We start from the raw sequence: 15445 nt of genomic DNA, 5'->3' as shown, positions 1-15445 counted from the left end.
GCACTTGTCTTTGCCTGACATGTCTGTGCTGCTGAGCCGTGCATTATCTCCCCCCAGCACACTCCCGTCGTGTCATCCCCTAATGACCTCTGCAGCATTGGTTTGTGTCTGAAACACGGTGCGGGTGGCGGGGCTGGGTCCAGTCTTCTGGTGACAGGACAGGCTGGGAGACCCTGTCACGGGCAGGGGGTGACCAGAGCCCTGAGGAGAGCTGCAGGCTTTACCATGGGTGACCTTGGAAAGTCCCCTTGTCCAGGGCCTTCAGAGCAGGCACAGGGTTGTGTCTGCAGCTGCAGGGGGCAGCGGGGCAGCGTGGTGAGGTGCCCAGCGCAGGGCAGGCTCTGCCTCCTTCCCAGGTGAGCTCTCCTGTCCCTCTCGGCAGTGCTGCCTGCAGATAAGCCGACCAGGACCAGCAGAAGCTTTGCAGCCCTGTGGGGGTGACACTGCTTTAAAGGGCTCCTGAGCTGCAGGGGGAAAAAATCTTTAAAGAGCATCAGCTTTTATGGTCTGCAATTTCAGCTGGCTTGATGGTCCAAATCATCCTCCCTTTTTCATGTTTTCACAAAGCGAGAGGCACATAAAGGATAGAAATGGCTGGATTGTGCAATTTAGCTGCCTTCAAAGCTTTACAATCAGTTTCAGAATCATTCGGTGGCAGTTCAGAAACACACATTGTAGATTAGCTTTCCCGGAGCTGCGAGCACGGCGTGTCCCAGCTGGGGCGCATTGCACGACAGAGGCATTAAAGCAGGATTTCTCCCTCCCTGGGCTATCCTCAAGAGCCCGGCAGAGCAGGGTGGAGGAGGGAGGTCTCCCCGAGCAGCTCCAGGCTCCTTCTGTCCCAGCCCCGACCCCGAGCAGCCATCCCCAGCTTGTAACATCTCGTGGGGCTCCGTGTCCCCAGGCAGGGGTGCAGAGGGGTGCTCAGCCAGGGGATCTGGGGCAAGGGGACTCTGGCAGCCAGGTCCTGCTCCAGCCCTCGGTGCCATTTGGAGCTCGTGAGTCAGGCCAGGAGCAGAGCAGAGCTCTCAAGCCGAGGAGAGGTGCCCGGCTGCTCTTGGGCACAGGGCACCGAAGGGGAGGGACAGGAAGCACTCAGCAGAGCTGCCATAAGTGGCTGTTGAGGACATTACCGTGCTCCTTAAGTTAATGAGAAGCAAGCACCGCCAGAAGAAAACATCTCTTATCTGCTGTAGTGCCACAGTGCATCGGCTTCAGCATAAAATTTACAGAGCTTGAAAATGGGGCATAAACATTATGGGTAAATTTGGCAGAAAATGTGACTGACTCTTATCTGGTCATGAATAAATAATTTTCAATTACCAGCCCGGGCGCTGCTATTATCCCTCACAGGGAACTCCTCTGAAGTTTGTTTTGTGCTCAAGCACACACGGCACTGTGGTGCGTGGGTGGCAGGAGGGGACTGCTGTCCCCGTGGCGTGGGTCAGCCTCGGGGACGTTCCGTGCAAGCTGCAGCAAGGGGCAGGCCAGCACAGGGGGGACGGACGGGGCAAGTGGCTGCCCTTCTGTCCCCCCACCGCCTCTAGAAAGGGGTCACATCATCCCCAAACCGGGAGAGGCAAGCTCAGGTGGCCGGGGATGCGGCTGCAGCTGCCACCCGCTCATGAGGACAGGATGAGTTTAGCTGTGAAAGAAGGTCTGTGACCTCGAGTTGTTGGCTCTGCAGCCAGTCAGCGTAAAATAATGTGCTGCTCTGTGCCAGGCGAGGAGGAGAACCCTCCAGAGATGCGCACGGGGCCGGCCATGCCGTGAGCACAGAGCCGAGGCAGCAGAGCAGATGGAGGGCAGGAGGTGCCGGGCACCCAGCGGGCAGCCCCGCTCCGGGCACTTGTGCAGACCCCAAAAAGCAGGGGCAGATGCATCCGTCTGACCCCAGGCTACAGTGCTCCGGCAACCAGGCGGAATGCAGGATGTGGCTTCTTCGCTCTCGCAAGCCCCACGGTGCTTAAAGTGCCTTCAATTAAAAGGCAGAAGTTCATTGATTTCTAATTAAGCCTGTTGTTTCCCTTCCCACACGTTCCCCTGTAAACACGCTCAGCTAATAATTAAGTTTACTATTCCTTGACAAGCACAGATGATCTTCCATTCACTCCTCTCCTAGGGCGGGAAACCATTTTCGGTGCAGTGCACAGGGGTGGGAATGAAGTCTTCCTGCTGTCAGCCGGGCGCTGCAGCTCCGCGGGGTGGGAGCCAGGTGCCAGATGAAATTGGGAGCTCAGGGTGCCAAATTAAATGAGGGAGCTCAGGGCTGGAGAGGAGAAAGCCGAAGGAGTCAGTTGCAAATGCTGAGCTGTGAATAGTGGAGGAGGAGGAGGGCATCAGCAGGTGAGCAGGGAGGGAGTCACAGGGAGAGGAAGGAGCAGGAGGGCTGGGGCCCTGGGGATGTATTGGGGCTGTCTGCCAAGCAGGCTTGCAGCAGGAGCTGTGAAGGTCGGGAGGGGGAGATGAGGGGTGTTTGGGACCCGTTGCACGGTGATTCTTTTCCACATCCATCCTTTTCTCACCCCAAAGGCCCCAGCCAAGTACTGACCCTTTCTCCTCTCCTCCCTGCAGGTGAAGTGTGACCAGTACTGGCCGAGCCGGGGTACGGAAACTTACGGGATGATCCAGGTCACGCTGCTGGACACAGTCGAGCTGGCGACCTACACCGTCAGGACCTTTGCCCTGTACAAGGTATGGCACGGGCTGGGCTGCTCCTGGGGCTGCAGCGTGGCCCCAGGCAGAGGCAGCTGCTTGTTCCTCGGGTGCATCTGGCCGCTGGCAGATTTTAGCCAGGACACCTGATGCTCTAATGTAGGCGCTCAGACCCTGTGGAGGGCCCCCGAGCAGAGGCCACGCTTGCCTCTGGCGAGTGTGCATGTAACAGCTGGCCTCCCATTAGATGGACAACACGGGAGGCAGGGGATTTTTAGTGCTGCTGTCACTAATAATGCAAATGGAGGAGCCGTGCTGCCGTTGGTGTGTGTCCTTCTCTCCTGCCTGCTGCGTACCTCATTAGTGTTGGGCAATCCCCGGAGGCAGCGCCAGCAGCAGCGTGGCACAGCAGTGCAGGCAGGCTGTGCACGGCCTCAGAGCACAGCCCTGCCATGCTGGGGACCTGCTCACACCCCAGGAAGGCATCTTGTCCCCAGCGCTCGCCCAGCCAGTCCTCCCACATTGCTGCACAGATTCCTCACCCCGTGAGGCTCCACAGGGCAGTCCCGGAGGCGCAGTGCTGATCAGCCATCCCAGGGAGCCGTGGTGCAGAGGGGTGGGGAGACTCATGGCTCATTCACCTTCCTGTCCGTCTGCTCCACTACTCAGAGCCATTCTGCTGCTTTCCTCAGAGCATCCATGCAGAGGCCTTGCAAGGAACCTATATTTTGCCTCCTACTTTTCAGCGGCAAAACCCCAGTAAATGTGTGATCACACACAGCCTTAAATGCCTGCTGTTACCCGGCCGGCTGGATACCTCGTTACCCCAGCAGCGGATGCCCGTCCTATGGTGATACTGTCCTCACATGAAAGCTTTTCTCTGTCCTCAACAGAATGGCTCCAGCGAGAAGCGAGAGCTGCGGCAGTTCCAGTTCATGGCGTGGCCCGATCACGGGGTGCCAGAATACCCTACCCCGATCCTAGCTTTCCTGCGACGGGTCAAGGCCTGTAACCCACCCGATGCCGGGCCCATGGTTGTCCATTGCAGGTAGGACGGCGTGTTCACAAAGCTGCACCTGGGCTCCTGCCTTCTGGCTGCAGGAGCTCTGCCCTGTCCCCCTGGAAGTGGCACCTCCTGGTCCTGCAGGAAGGTTTCACGGCAGTGTAACCGGCACTACGTGCTTGGGCTGGGAACAGATTGGCAATTAGCAATGGCAATCCAGCAGTGAAGGTTGTGTTGCTTCTGCTATGTCAGGTTGAATAGCACTGCTGTACAGAGAGTCCCAGAACACAGGTTTTCTTGCAAAAATGGAAGTGCAGTTTGAAGATGAAGTGATCTGAGCCTGGTATAAGTAGGTGGTACCTTTCAGAGGCACATCGTTGACAGACACGCGTGCAGTGACCTGTACCAACGTTTATACACAGTATTTACAGTAGAACTCTTTAGCGGGGTAGAAAGGGAGCTCTTTAAGCAAAAATATTAGTCTGCTAAGGCTCAGCATCCTATCCAGGCAAGATTTATCTCCAGCAGCCGAGTGGGGACTATTACTGAACAAACCACTCCATCATTGCTGTTCCGGCATACGCCTTACCAGCAGTGCTTAATGCTCTTCTTTCATGCTCTGTTTCAGATGGGAGTGGGATATAATTAACACACAAACAAGCTATATTAAGGCCCTGTTAAGGATCTGACTTGCACCATAAATGAGGAAATGTCTAGCTCCATATCTCTGACTGTGTTTACATGCCGTGACAGCGTGTCTGTTGTTTTCACTCTCCTGGTGAAAAGTTTGGGGGTCGCTGCTGCCCTTCCAGCAGATGCAGAGAGGCTTCCAGTGCTTGAGTGAAGGGGTCGCCATAGAAATGCATGACCTCACCTTGCTGCTTTCCCCTCTGGGGCTGGCTGGCCTCGTTTTATAGGTTAGGGAACAGTGACCCAGGTTAAGGAACAATCAGACATTAAATTTATGGGTTTCATTGGTGCTGGAGCCCAGCCTGGACTTCACGTCTTCCAGCTCCACATGTATGCTGTCACTCTTCTGGCTGTCAAACTCATTTCTCCTTCCCTGTCACTGCACCAGCAGGGTGACACCGTGTCCTTTCTGCTCCTTCAGGGAGAGAGGCACAGCAGAAGGGCTGAGTAGCCTCCCATGCTCTCCCTTGCTACTCTCTCTTGCTTCTCCTGTCACCTCTTGTTTGGGGCTCAGCTCGTTAGCCCGCAACGTGGGGAGCAGCCTTCTCTCTGCTCCAGATCCGGGTGCTCTCCTACACGAGAGCAGAGCTCGCCTGGTGCCCGTGAGGGACGGCATCCTCTCAGACCTAGTGCTTTGTTCCCGCAGCGCCGGCGTGGGCCGAACTGGGTGCTTCATTGTCATCGACGCCATGCTGGAGCGGATGAAGCACGAGAAGACCGTGGACATCTACGGGCACGTGACGTGCATGCGCTCACAGCGCAACTACATGGTGCAGACGGAGGACCAGTACATCTTCATCCACGAGGCCTTGCTGGAAGCAGCCACATGCGGCAATACCGAGGTGCCTGCACGCAACCTCTTCGCTCACATCCAGAAGCTGACCCAGGTGCCGCCAGGCGAGAGTGTCACTGCGATGGAGCTGGAATTCAAGGTTGGTGACAGCGCCCCAGCAGCCCCCCTCCCTGGGGCCCTGTGTGTGCCCGCACAGCCCCACTGAAACGCTCGTCCAGGGGCTGGGAGAGGAGAGAGACGGCTCATTACAGGCAGTTACTCTTTTACGTGTTTCTAAACCAGGTAGGCAGTGATTTAAAGTACATTTGAATTGTAAAGCTCGTGTCAGCCGTTGTCCCCCCCTGGATTGGCAGCTTCTGGGGAGAATATAAAAGGCAGATGGATGCGCAGTTCGCAGCAGCACGTTCTGCTCTAGGTTCACTGTGCAGCAGGAGCTGCATCTGAAATCAGATGCAGATCGTGTTAGTGATAATTGATGTTACTGTGAACAACTTGTCTGGAAACGGCTCCAATTTAAATATGTGAGACGTTTATAGTCTCATTTCTTCAATGCTGAGCTCTGTTATCTTTTAACCACCTAGACACCGAGCCTCAGTGGCTGGAATTGGTGAAAGCAGTGTTTTAAGACATACTGCTTTTAAGAAGCCGTGCCCTCATTTTGCTATCCGTATCTGAGACTGCCTGCTGCAAATATTTATTACAGCCTTGGAGATGGAAACGAGCTCTGTTAACTGCTCATGTTCTCAGGTGAGGTGCGTTAGTCCAGTGAACTCATGCAGGGGAATATAGTTCATGCAGGGAGCTAGCAGACCATGCAGGCTGTGAAATGAACTGCAGCAATACAGCCTCACCCCGGGAATTCCCACCAAATGGCAAAGGAGCAGGTGAGGTAAAATACTGACTTTCTGCATAAACCGGGAAAAACTGAGCAGCTCTGGCCTGTGGTCAGCAGAGCTGCAGGTGCCCTGGACGTGAGACAGTAGAGGTGCCTCTGCAGAGCAAGGAAGGTGTCACCTCCTCGTGGTGGCACCTGCCCTGAAAGCCCCCCCAAGGCTGCCACAGAATTAGGCTCAGCTCTGGTAACTCTATTCTAAAAAACCAATAACATTTGTCCCCACTCTGTGCCCTGACAGCGTCCACTGCTTGGGAAACCTTAGGGAGCAGGATACAGGAGGATCTCGTGGGGCTGCATTGCTTCCCAAAGAGGCCCCTGTCCTCCTGTAGCCAAGGACCAGCTGCCACGCACAGAGGGAAAGGTGGCTCGGGGAATGCTAGGAGAGTCTTGGAGAAAAAAAAGAAAAAAGGATACTTCTGTTTGAATGTCTCTGCCAGCAGATCTAAGTAACACATTTACCATGACTCCAATTTACAGGGCTCAAAGGGAACCATAAAATCATAAAATGTCTCACAGTAACCCAGAATAGATCTTTGCCTAAATATGTCACAGTTCTCACATTTCTCTTGGGTTCTTCTGGGGTGAGAAGTAAATAGCAAGACAGTGCTGGGAGATGGAAAGCCTTCCTTCTCTGCTGCCACTAAGCCCATGTCTCTGGCTCAGCGAGGGGCACGGCCTCATGTGCTGGCCTTCGTGGGTCAGAGAGCGCGTGCGGGTCTCTGCTCCCCTACGTGCAGCTTCAGGGCTGCACCGATGGTTTCCCCGTGCTGCTTCCTGGAGAGGAACTGCTGTCACCTGCAGCCATGCACCAAAAGCCAGCAGAAGGCTGTGCCGTAGCTAGGGGTGCCACAGCAGACACGGCACTGAAAAGCAGACCGACCTAGTGTGAGACAGAGCAGCCAGGTGCAGCCTGCCTCCTCACAGAGGCACAGCCCTCCATCTGGCCCAGAAGGATCTAGTCCCCAGGGGATGTCCCTCGGTGAGAGGAAGGAATGTGGATTTGTGCCAGGGGGCCCCTGCCAGGCCTGCTGCTGGGGTCCCAATTTCACCCCAGACTGCTGTGTGCCCAGCGGGGTCTGACGTCTCTCTTCCCCCTGCAGCTGCTGGCCAACTCTAAAGCACATACCTCACGTTTCATCAGTGCCAACCTCCCATGCAACAAATTCAAGAACCGCCTCGTGAACATCATGCCATACGAGCTGACAAGAGTCTGTCTGCAGCCCATCCGGGGCGTTGAGGGCTCCGATTACATCAACGCCAGCTTCATAGACGGGTACAGGTAAGGGCCAACGTAGGAACCAGGGCAGGGCTGCCTTCTCCCTTTTGCCACAGATTGGGCCTGGCTGCCTGGAAGCAGGCTGAGGATCATCGTGCTGCATTTTGTCAGTTTCTGTCCTCTCAGAAGCTTCAGTTATGATGTGTGAAGACCGCTAGTGAGTGAGGGCTGCCAGGCTCGCTTGTGTTGCTGTAGACAGATGCCCCCATGGCTGGGACAGGAGGCTGTGCTGGCTGGCTCCTGCGGTGTTTTACAGGACCTTCTGGTAGGCAACTCCATTTTACATCTGCAGCATCTAATGCAAACCCATCCCCTTCGCTAGCTGCAGCAAGCAGGGGTAGCAGCATGCTCGTGCTGCATTGATCCGGGCAGGAGCCCAAGGCCCATTCACCCACACCTTGATTTTGGGGTGTCTGTGGGTCCTCAGACGGGGCTGGTGCTGGATACTGGAGAGCCCATCGCTGGGTTCTGCTCTCCAGGATACCTTTTAGAAAGCACAACTTGAGATCTAGAAGGGCAATAATATTTAGAGTTTCTGTATCTAACTGCTGGCAGCATACGTGTATTCTCTGATGCTAAGTGCCAGGAGAAAGGAATGCAGGAGAACAGCCTGGTGACCACATCTCCTTCCCAGCCGTTCCCTGGCCAATAATCCAGACCAAATCCCAGTGACACACATACAGGACTCGCTCCTGTGTCTCTCTGTGCACCCTTGCAGCAGGGTCACCCAGCGCAGGAGCAGGGGATGCAGCGATGGATGCAGCAGGTCCTGCTCCAGTGTGTCACTGCCCAAACGCTGCCGACGGGCTGGTGGCCTCCCAGGAGCGATGAGCAGTGCCAAAGGGAGCAGGTGTCAGTGCTGCCTGCCCAGCAGCTCCGTGCCTCCTTCCCTGCTCCAGCAGCTGAGCCCAGGAAGGGCTCCCGGGGAAGTCCTGTGCAGGGGTGAGAGGAGGCAGGGAGCAGACAGGGAGCAACTCTGGGAATCTCTCAGCACAGCCAGACCACAGCGAGCCAGGCTCCCTCAGGGTGGGACAGAGTAATGGGGTGGGAGGAAGGGGCTGGAGAAAAGCTGTCCCTGCAGCCTCGTTTCCCTCCTGCCTGTGTGGCTGGGAGCTGTGCAGCCTGGGGTCTGGCAGGAGAGCTGCAGCCCCGTGTCACAGCTCTGGAGCCGACTGATGCTGATTTTGCCACTCGCAGAGAAGGGGGTGCCAGCGCAGCAGGTGGTACCATTTCATCTGCTGCCTACCCCGTCCCCAAGGAGCAGTTATCTCTTCCTGTCCTTCCCTTTGAACAGAGCAGTCTTCCTCTGGTGTTATCTGCAGAGATCAGTTGGCCCGAGGTCCTGCAGGCATCACGGATGCTGCATCTTTATTAGCTCTTTTGTTCCGTTGCGCACACCCACTCCCTGCTTTTTACGACGTCTTATAAATCCACCTTGAAGCAGCCCCTGTCTTCATCCTGCACATTACAGCTGTCCTGCAGCACGTTCATTAATTTTTAGCACCGGCGGAGAGCTGAAGTGTGGTGGGAGGGAGGATGCAGCCCCTCGTCCTGCGGGCTCCGGCGCCCCGCAGTGGTGGAGCGAGCCCCAGGATCCGCACACGGATCGCGCCAGGCTGGGTGCTCCCAGACCAAAGAACAAGAACACAGGAGCTGGCTCTTCTGAGTCACCGGAGCCTTTAAGCTGCTCCACTCGTGCCCCACTCACCTGTTCCCCAGCAGGCGAACGAGGGCGATGCTCTGGCATCCCCTGGGGCTGCTGTGGCCGTGCCATCGCCTGCGCGGGGCACAGAGCTGGGAAGTGCCCAGATCTTGCTGTGGTAGGTGCTGCTGCCCCGTTCCTAGGGCGGGATGGAAAGCGAGCAGTGATGCTCTGCTCCATCAACACAGAGTGTGTGACACTGATGGATAACTCCACGAGTGAGTCAGGAGGTTCGGCAGAGCGGGGCAGAGCGTGCTCAGCCCGAGGGTGCTGTCATTGGGGATGGGGCAGGGCCACGCAGGACACAGGAGCGGCTCTCACACAGGGTGCTCTGTGACATGCTCTGCTGGAACAGAACAAATTTGGCTGGCTCAGAAATGTTTGCACTATGGTATTAAGTGGTTTCCTCACCGCCCTGGTTATGAGGTGGTACGCGTGCTCAAGGTGACCTGATTCGGTTGCTCTGTGCCTGCCCGTGCCGTGGGAGGGGAGGTGGGTGCTGCAGGGAGTAAACGTGCAGGAGGTGCAGCTGGGACTGTGGCCAAGCACAGGCTGTGCTTTCAGCCCCCTGGGCAGGCCTGGGTTCCCAAAAGGGCTCGGTGCAGCAGCACTGGGGATGAACGGCAGGGAGGGGCTGGAACGGGGACACTCAGCCAGGAAGGACTTGCAGCCTGTCTGCATCCTGTACCTGGAGGTGCCCACCAGGTGTGTGGGGAGCTCTCAGAAGCCACGTGCTGGGCAGCCTCATCCCTCCCACAGTGTCTGGGGCTAGCCCTGGAGACCTGTCTGCTGCAGCACGGGGCGCTGCCTCCAGCTCCCCCAGCCCCCCAGCTTGTGGGAGCTGGTCTGAGCTCAGTCTCGTTTGCCGCAGGCAGCAGAAGGCCTACATCGCCACGCAGGGACCGCTGGCCGAGACCACGGAGGATTTCTGGCGGATGCTCTGGGAGCACAACTCCACCATCGTGGTGATGCTGACAAAGCTGCGCGAGATGGGCCGGGTACGAGTCCTGCACGGGGTGGGAGGGGGCTGCGGGGCTGCTCTCTGCGGGCATCACCGCCCAGCACACCCCGCCCCAGCCTTGGGGTGTCCGTGGCTGCCCCTGTGGTCCCACAGCCCCAGGAGTGGGAGGGAGGATCAGCAGGGTGTGGGTGCTAACTTCTCACCGTGCTCCTCATCCGCAGGAGAAGTGCCACCAGTACTGGCCCGCGGAGCGCTCCGCCCGCTACCAGTACTTCGTGGTGGACCCCATGGCGGAGTACAACATGCCGCAGTACATCCTCCGCGAGTTCAAGGTCACAGATGCCAGGGTGAGTGCTGCCTCTGCCCAGCCCTGGGCAGCCAGGGGAGCATACAGCAGCTCCTGGAGGGACCAAAAAGCAGGGAGCTGCCTAACGCTGCAGGCAGGAGGGGCTGCTGCCCCACGCCTGCTGCTCCTCTCACCGCAAGTTCCTTCCTTGCCAGCGGTGTGGGCCCAGTGAGCAGCTCGCTGATCGCTATCAGCACCAGCCCGTGCCTTGCCTGTGCTGTGCACATGGGCCAGGTTTATAACACGGGCTCCCCTGCAGCGAGAGTCTGTGTGTGCAGAGTGCCTCTCGCTGTCCCCTCACCCACGGCTCCCGTGTAACACCCCTGTTCCCCCCCCAGGACGGCCAGTCACGGACCATCCGCCAGTTCCAGTTCACAGACTGGCCTGAGCAGGGCGTGCCAAAGACAGGAGAGGGCTTCATCGACTTCATCGGGCAGGTGCACAAGACCAAGGAGCAGTTCGGGCAGGATGGGCCCATCACGGTGCACTGCAGGTGAGTGGCACAGCTCAGCACCCACCTCTGCCTTCAGCAGAGAGCCCGTGGAGATGCCCCTGCCTCGCTCAGCCCGGCAGCTCCCACACACTTCACATCCCCCCTGCAAGAGGCAAGCAGGGGACGAGGAGAAGGCAATGTCCATGGGTGGATATTTATCATTGGCAACATTTCTGCCAGGTGATGAGAGGAGCCCAGTTCCTGCTCATTCTGGTGCGTAGCTCCATGGACAAATCTTTGGGCAGGCCATGGTGCCACAGCAGCTGCACTCAGAGGCAGAATCAGTGGGTGCCATGGGGCCAAGAGGGCAGCTCTGTGTGGCAGCATCCCTTCAGCCTCTCCTGGCCCCACCGAGCAGGTCCCGTGGTCCACGAGCTGGGGACATTGGCACCACTCCAGGGAGTGGGGCAGGGAGGGCAGCTCCCGCTGAGGCCAGCGGGTCTCTAACTGCCCCTCTTGCTCCCCCTGCGCAGCGCTGGGGTCGGGCGCACAGGCGTCTTCATCACGCTCAGCATCGTGCTGGAGAGGATGCGCTACGAGGGGGTGGTGGACATGTTCCAGACAGTGAAGACCTTGCGGACACAGCGGCCGGCCATGGTGCAGACAGAGGTGAGTGCCCGTCCTCCCCACGGTGCTGGGGAAGGGAAGGGAGCCGACGTCTCTGGATGCTGCCCGATGTCCTCACGTCCCCATTTCTCACACTGCCCCCCTCGGTGCCTTGCAGGACCAGTACCAGCTGTGCTACAGAGCGGCGCTGGAGTATCTCGGCAGCTTCGACCACTATGCAACGTAACTAGTGCTTTCCTCCAGTCGCGGTGGGGATGTCTAGGAGTGGAGACGGGTCCCTCTGAGCCAGAGCCGCCCATTCCTCAGTCCTTCTGTACAGACCGAGGCGCTGCCCAGGCAGCTGACCTCCACGCCAACCAGTTCTGACCACGGCATTTAGGAACTTCGCCCCAGCGCCAAACGAGGGAATCTGACTCCAAAAGCATTTCCAGTCTCTGGCTGCATTTCTGCTCATGTGCATCTCTCGCCCTCTCTCACGCGACTGCATTTCACAGCGAGGCTTTAGGTGGGTGGAATGGGATCTTTTTTTTAAACATGTAAAATAGTTACTAGTGGTTTTTATAATCTCCTCTCTCTTTATTTTTTATTTTTTTGCAAGTCTTAATGTTTTGCCGAGGCAGAACTGGACCCGCCAAACCTTTGGGAGTTGGGTTTTTGTTTTTTTAATTTCCTTTTGCTTTTACATTTTTTACCGCCCTGTGTTTATTTCAGCCCAGTCACTGCTGGTTCTGCCCATTTTAGTGCAGCTTCCTTGGTAATTTGCAGCAGCTGGCTTGTGGTTCCTGCCCGGCTCCATTCCCTGTAGGCTGCTTTTTAAATCCTCTGTAGAATATGAAATTTCATGGAACTGGACCTAAGCTACCAATTATTTTTTTAGCCTTTCCCTTCCCCCATTTTTTCCTGAGTAGGTTTGGGAGGGCATGCGGGGTCACTGGAGAAGCGGTCCCGTTTGTCAGCTGGAAACTGTTCAGTCCTATCACGACGCGTGTCAAACCCACCCAGTGACCGTGTGTATTGGCAGATCCCGACACGACGCGAGTTGTCGTCGCCTTGTTCATGAGAGACCCGAAACCCCGGGCTCCTGGCTCTGGAGCCCCTTTTTGTGTGTCTCGCTGGGGAGGGGGCAGGAGGAGCGAGCGGGCCCCACACGTCCCCAGGGCTGGGACAGAAGCAGCGAGACACGGCCCCTTTTGTTAGCCCCCCGGTTCTGTCCGTGCAAGCGCCACCCTGTCACCTCTCAGCCACGAGGTGCATTGGAGCATTTGACAAAGGCAAGGAGCACAGCCCCGGCTGCTCCCTGTGGGAAGCAGGGTGCTGCAGGGGAGGGGAGGGGAGGGGGAGTACACATGGCTTCCGAGGTTGGGTGTATCTATAATTTCTGCTATCCTGCAAATGTTAAAAGTCATTAGAATATTGTACTTTCTGCTACTTCAGGACGTTCTAATGAACCAATGTGGCAAGACTACTGGACTTAATTTAATGGTACTATATATTAATACTCCTTATTATATCATGCTTGCACTAAAGACAGAGTGAGCAGCCCTCTTTCAAGTGCATTGAGTTATGAATAAAGGTGGTGGAAGGGTATCTAATTGTATTATCACATGTATTCCGAATGTTAAGAATCCAAGCTATGTTGAAATCAGCAATCCAGGGTTGGTAATGTTGGAGGACACATTCATTTTTACCTTGTGGATGCATAGTGCTGTAGGGGTCACTGTTGTATACAGTCTGTTTTCTATTTGTTAATAAAAAAAAAAAATCTACAGCATCATTGCATAATTCTTGATGTTAATAAATTTGAATAATCGGGTTTCATACAAGCTGGCTTTGCTGTCTGTTTGTTCGGAAATAAGCGGAGGCTCCGGGGTCCGTCGGTGGTGGGCGTGCTCCCCAGCCTGCTGGCAGAGGTCCTTTCCTGCAGGCACACCCCAGCCACAGGTGCCCTACACCTCCCACGGGGTCCTCATGGTGTGAGACCTGCCCTGCCCAGCTGCTCTCCTGCCTCTTATTAATCCTTATTAATCAGAAGAGCGTTTACCTTCATCCCCTTCCCTGCCAGCAGGCTGGCTACGGGACTGCGCTGGGGCAGCGACAGACTGCTGGTGGGTTTGCAGGAAAGAGAGGGGTTGGTGGGGTGGGTGGTGGGGGCAATATGAGTCCTGGAGGAGGCTGAGATGCTCCCGGCCTCCTGGGGTGCTGCAGTAATGCTGTTCTGTAGCACCGAGCTCAGACGCGTGTGCTGACACTGCTGAGCAGTGAAACCATTGCCTGGCCCCTGGGTGCAGACCAGCACTGGAGGATGTGCAGGTGTGAAACTCACTTCAGGTGCGCCCTGCGTGGCTGCGCCTGCTCTGCGTATGTGCCCTAGCCCTGCCTGCATATGTCCACAATAGGGCAGTGCCAGCTGCTAGGGAGCAGCACTTGGACACAGCACAAGCATTCAAAGGAAAACCCACTGCACGGGGCAGAGCCACGCTGGACGGGGCCTCACCGCCTGTCCATCCTTCAGGAGCCTTTTCCTGATGTGATCACAGGCATCTTACATGCTGCTCGCTGCCTTTGCAGGAGCTGTGACGTGTCACGCTTCCTGCCAGGTCAGACTGATGCCTCAGCAGGCACCCGATGCAAAGCAGCATTTCCCCCTCGCCCAACTGGTTCAAACCCAGCGCTTCCACCTGGGGTGACCTGAGGCTGGCTGAGCTTCTCTCACTCTGCTGTGGGGCAGCTCCACAAGAGGCTGCAGGTCCCAGGGCACAGCAAGCTCCTGCCCTTGTGAGGCACAGCACGTGTGCAGATGTGTGTGTGTGTGTGTGCACAGGCACGTGCCAGCACCACTGGCACTGGGGAGCTCTGCTCTGCAGTGCTGCCAGGGCCCACGATGGCAAGGCTGCGTGGCTGAGCACGCAGCTGCTCATATGTGGGCACGTTTGGGGAGGGATGAGGCTGTGCTATAAACCATTGTGCTGTCAGATGCCAGCCAGCTGGGAAGCAGGTAGCGAGCACCTGCCTGTGCTGCAGCCAGAACGCTTTGGCTGTGCCGCTGAGCAGCAGCTGGTGGCGATGCTTTCCCCGCGCAGTTGTGCTGCTTGCTGAGCGCTGACCAGGCAGTGCCGCACGCACGGCACGAGCCGTTCGTCCCTGCGTGGCTTCCAGCGCGGTGCCTTGCTCTCACTGGAAACACCCGTTGTCAGCACACGTCCACATCTGCACACACATCCTGCAAGAACACTCGGGGCTTCCTTCTCCTCTTGGTAACTTGGTCTTAGCCCAAACCTTTTACAACCAACCCAGGGAAGACACGGGGACAGAACGCTCCCAATTCACCTCCTCTGCAGGCTCCACTTCTCTGCTTGCCACATGCAAAGCACCTTTCTGGCAGGCAGTGCCTACAGGCTGGGTAGAAAGAGGAGAGGCAGAGGGGGAGAACCAAAAGCCTCGTGCCAGCCTCACAGAGCCAAGAAAGGCTCTGTGCACAGGGAGGCCCAGGAGGCTCCTAAAGAGCAAGGATGGGCCTTCTTGGCAAGGGGATGGTCCCCAGGAGGACAGCGAGGTCAGAGAGCCACAACACAGCTGCTGTCTGTGGGGGAGGTCCCACTGCACCAGCCTCCTCTCGCAAAGCCCACACGGCTCTCCTAAAGCCAGCCCAAGGGGGTTGGAGTCATACCAGCTTGAAAGCTCTTGTTCCTCTAACATTTATTTCCATTTACCTGTTCCTTTAATGTTTATTTCCATTTACCTCTGCAAATCTCACAAAAGAGGGGGAAAAAAAGCCCAAACACGTAGGCTTGTGGTGTGCTCCAGGCAGATGAGAAACGCTGCCTGTGCCCAGTGCCTGGCACTGCTGTGCCTGGTCTGCATTTCTCAGCTTTCCCTGGCCAAAAAGAATTTATCCTGGCTGGTGTTTTTTGCCCCATTTTCTTTGGTACCGGTTTGAGGTCACTCCCTCCCTCCCTCCGACAGCAGCCTGAATTCACAGCACTACCGCGCGCCAATCCTTGAGTGCGCGGTCCCAAGGCAATGCACGAAGGAGGAATTTGGCCTCTTTCCTTTGGAACCTCTCT

At 56.8% G+C, this 15445-nt stretch overlaps 1 protein-coding gene across 1 annotated transcript in view; it reads left to right on the top strand.

The window, feature by feature from the left end:
• Positions 1–11642, top strand: part of PTPRF (protein tyrosine phosphatase receptor type F) — a gene marked incomplete at its 5' end in the record, with an annotated part of 233115 nt that extends 221473 nt beyond the window's left edge. The window contains 9 exons of the mRNA XM_084290689.1: positions 2575–2694; positions 3549–3703; positions 4995–5280; positions 7137–7315; positions 9886–10012; positions 10197–10322; positions 10660–10814; positions 11288–11423; positions 11539–11642. Of these exons, the coding sequence (XP_084146815.1) occupies positions 2575–2694; positions 3549–3703; positions 4995–5280; positions 7137–7315; positions 9886–10012; positions 10197–10322; positions 10660–10814; positions 11288–11423; positions 11539–11607 (1353 nt within the window). The 3' untranslated portion in view covers positions 11608–11642. The remainder of the gene's footprint in view (positions 1–2574; positions 2695–3548; positions 3704–4994; positions 5281–7136; positions 7316–9885; positions 10013–10196; positions 10323–10659; positions 10815–11287; positions 11424–11538) is intronic.
• Positions 11643–15445: the final 3803 nt, after the last annotated feature.

This window comes from Netta rufina (genome assembly GCF_964035555.1).
Source record: "Netta rufina genome assembly, chromosome: 8".
Lineage (NCBI taxonomy): Eukaryota > Metazoa > Chordata > Aves > Anseriformes > Anatidae > Netta > Netta rufina.
This window is presented reverse-complemented; position numbering and strand designations above follow the sequence as displayed.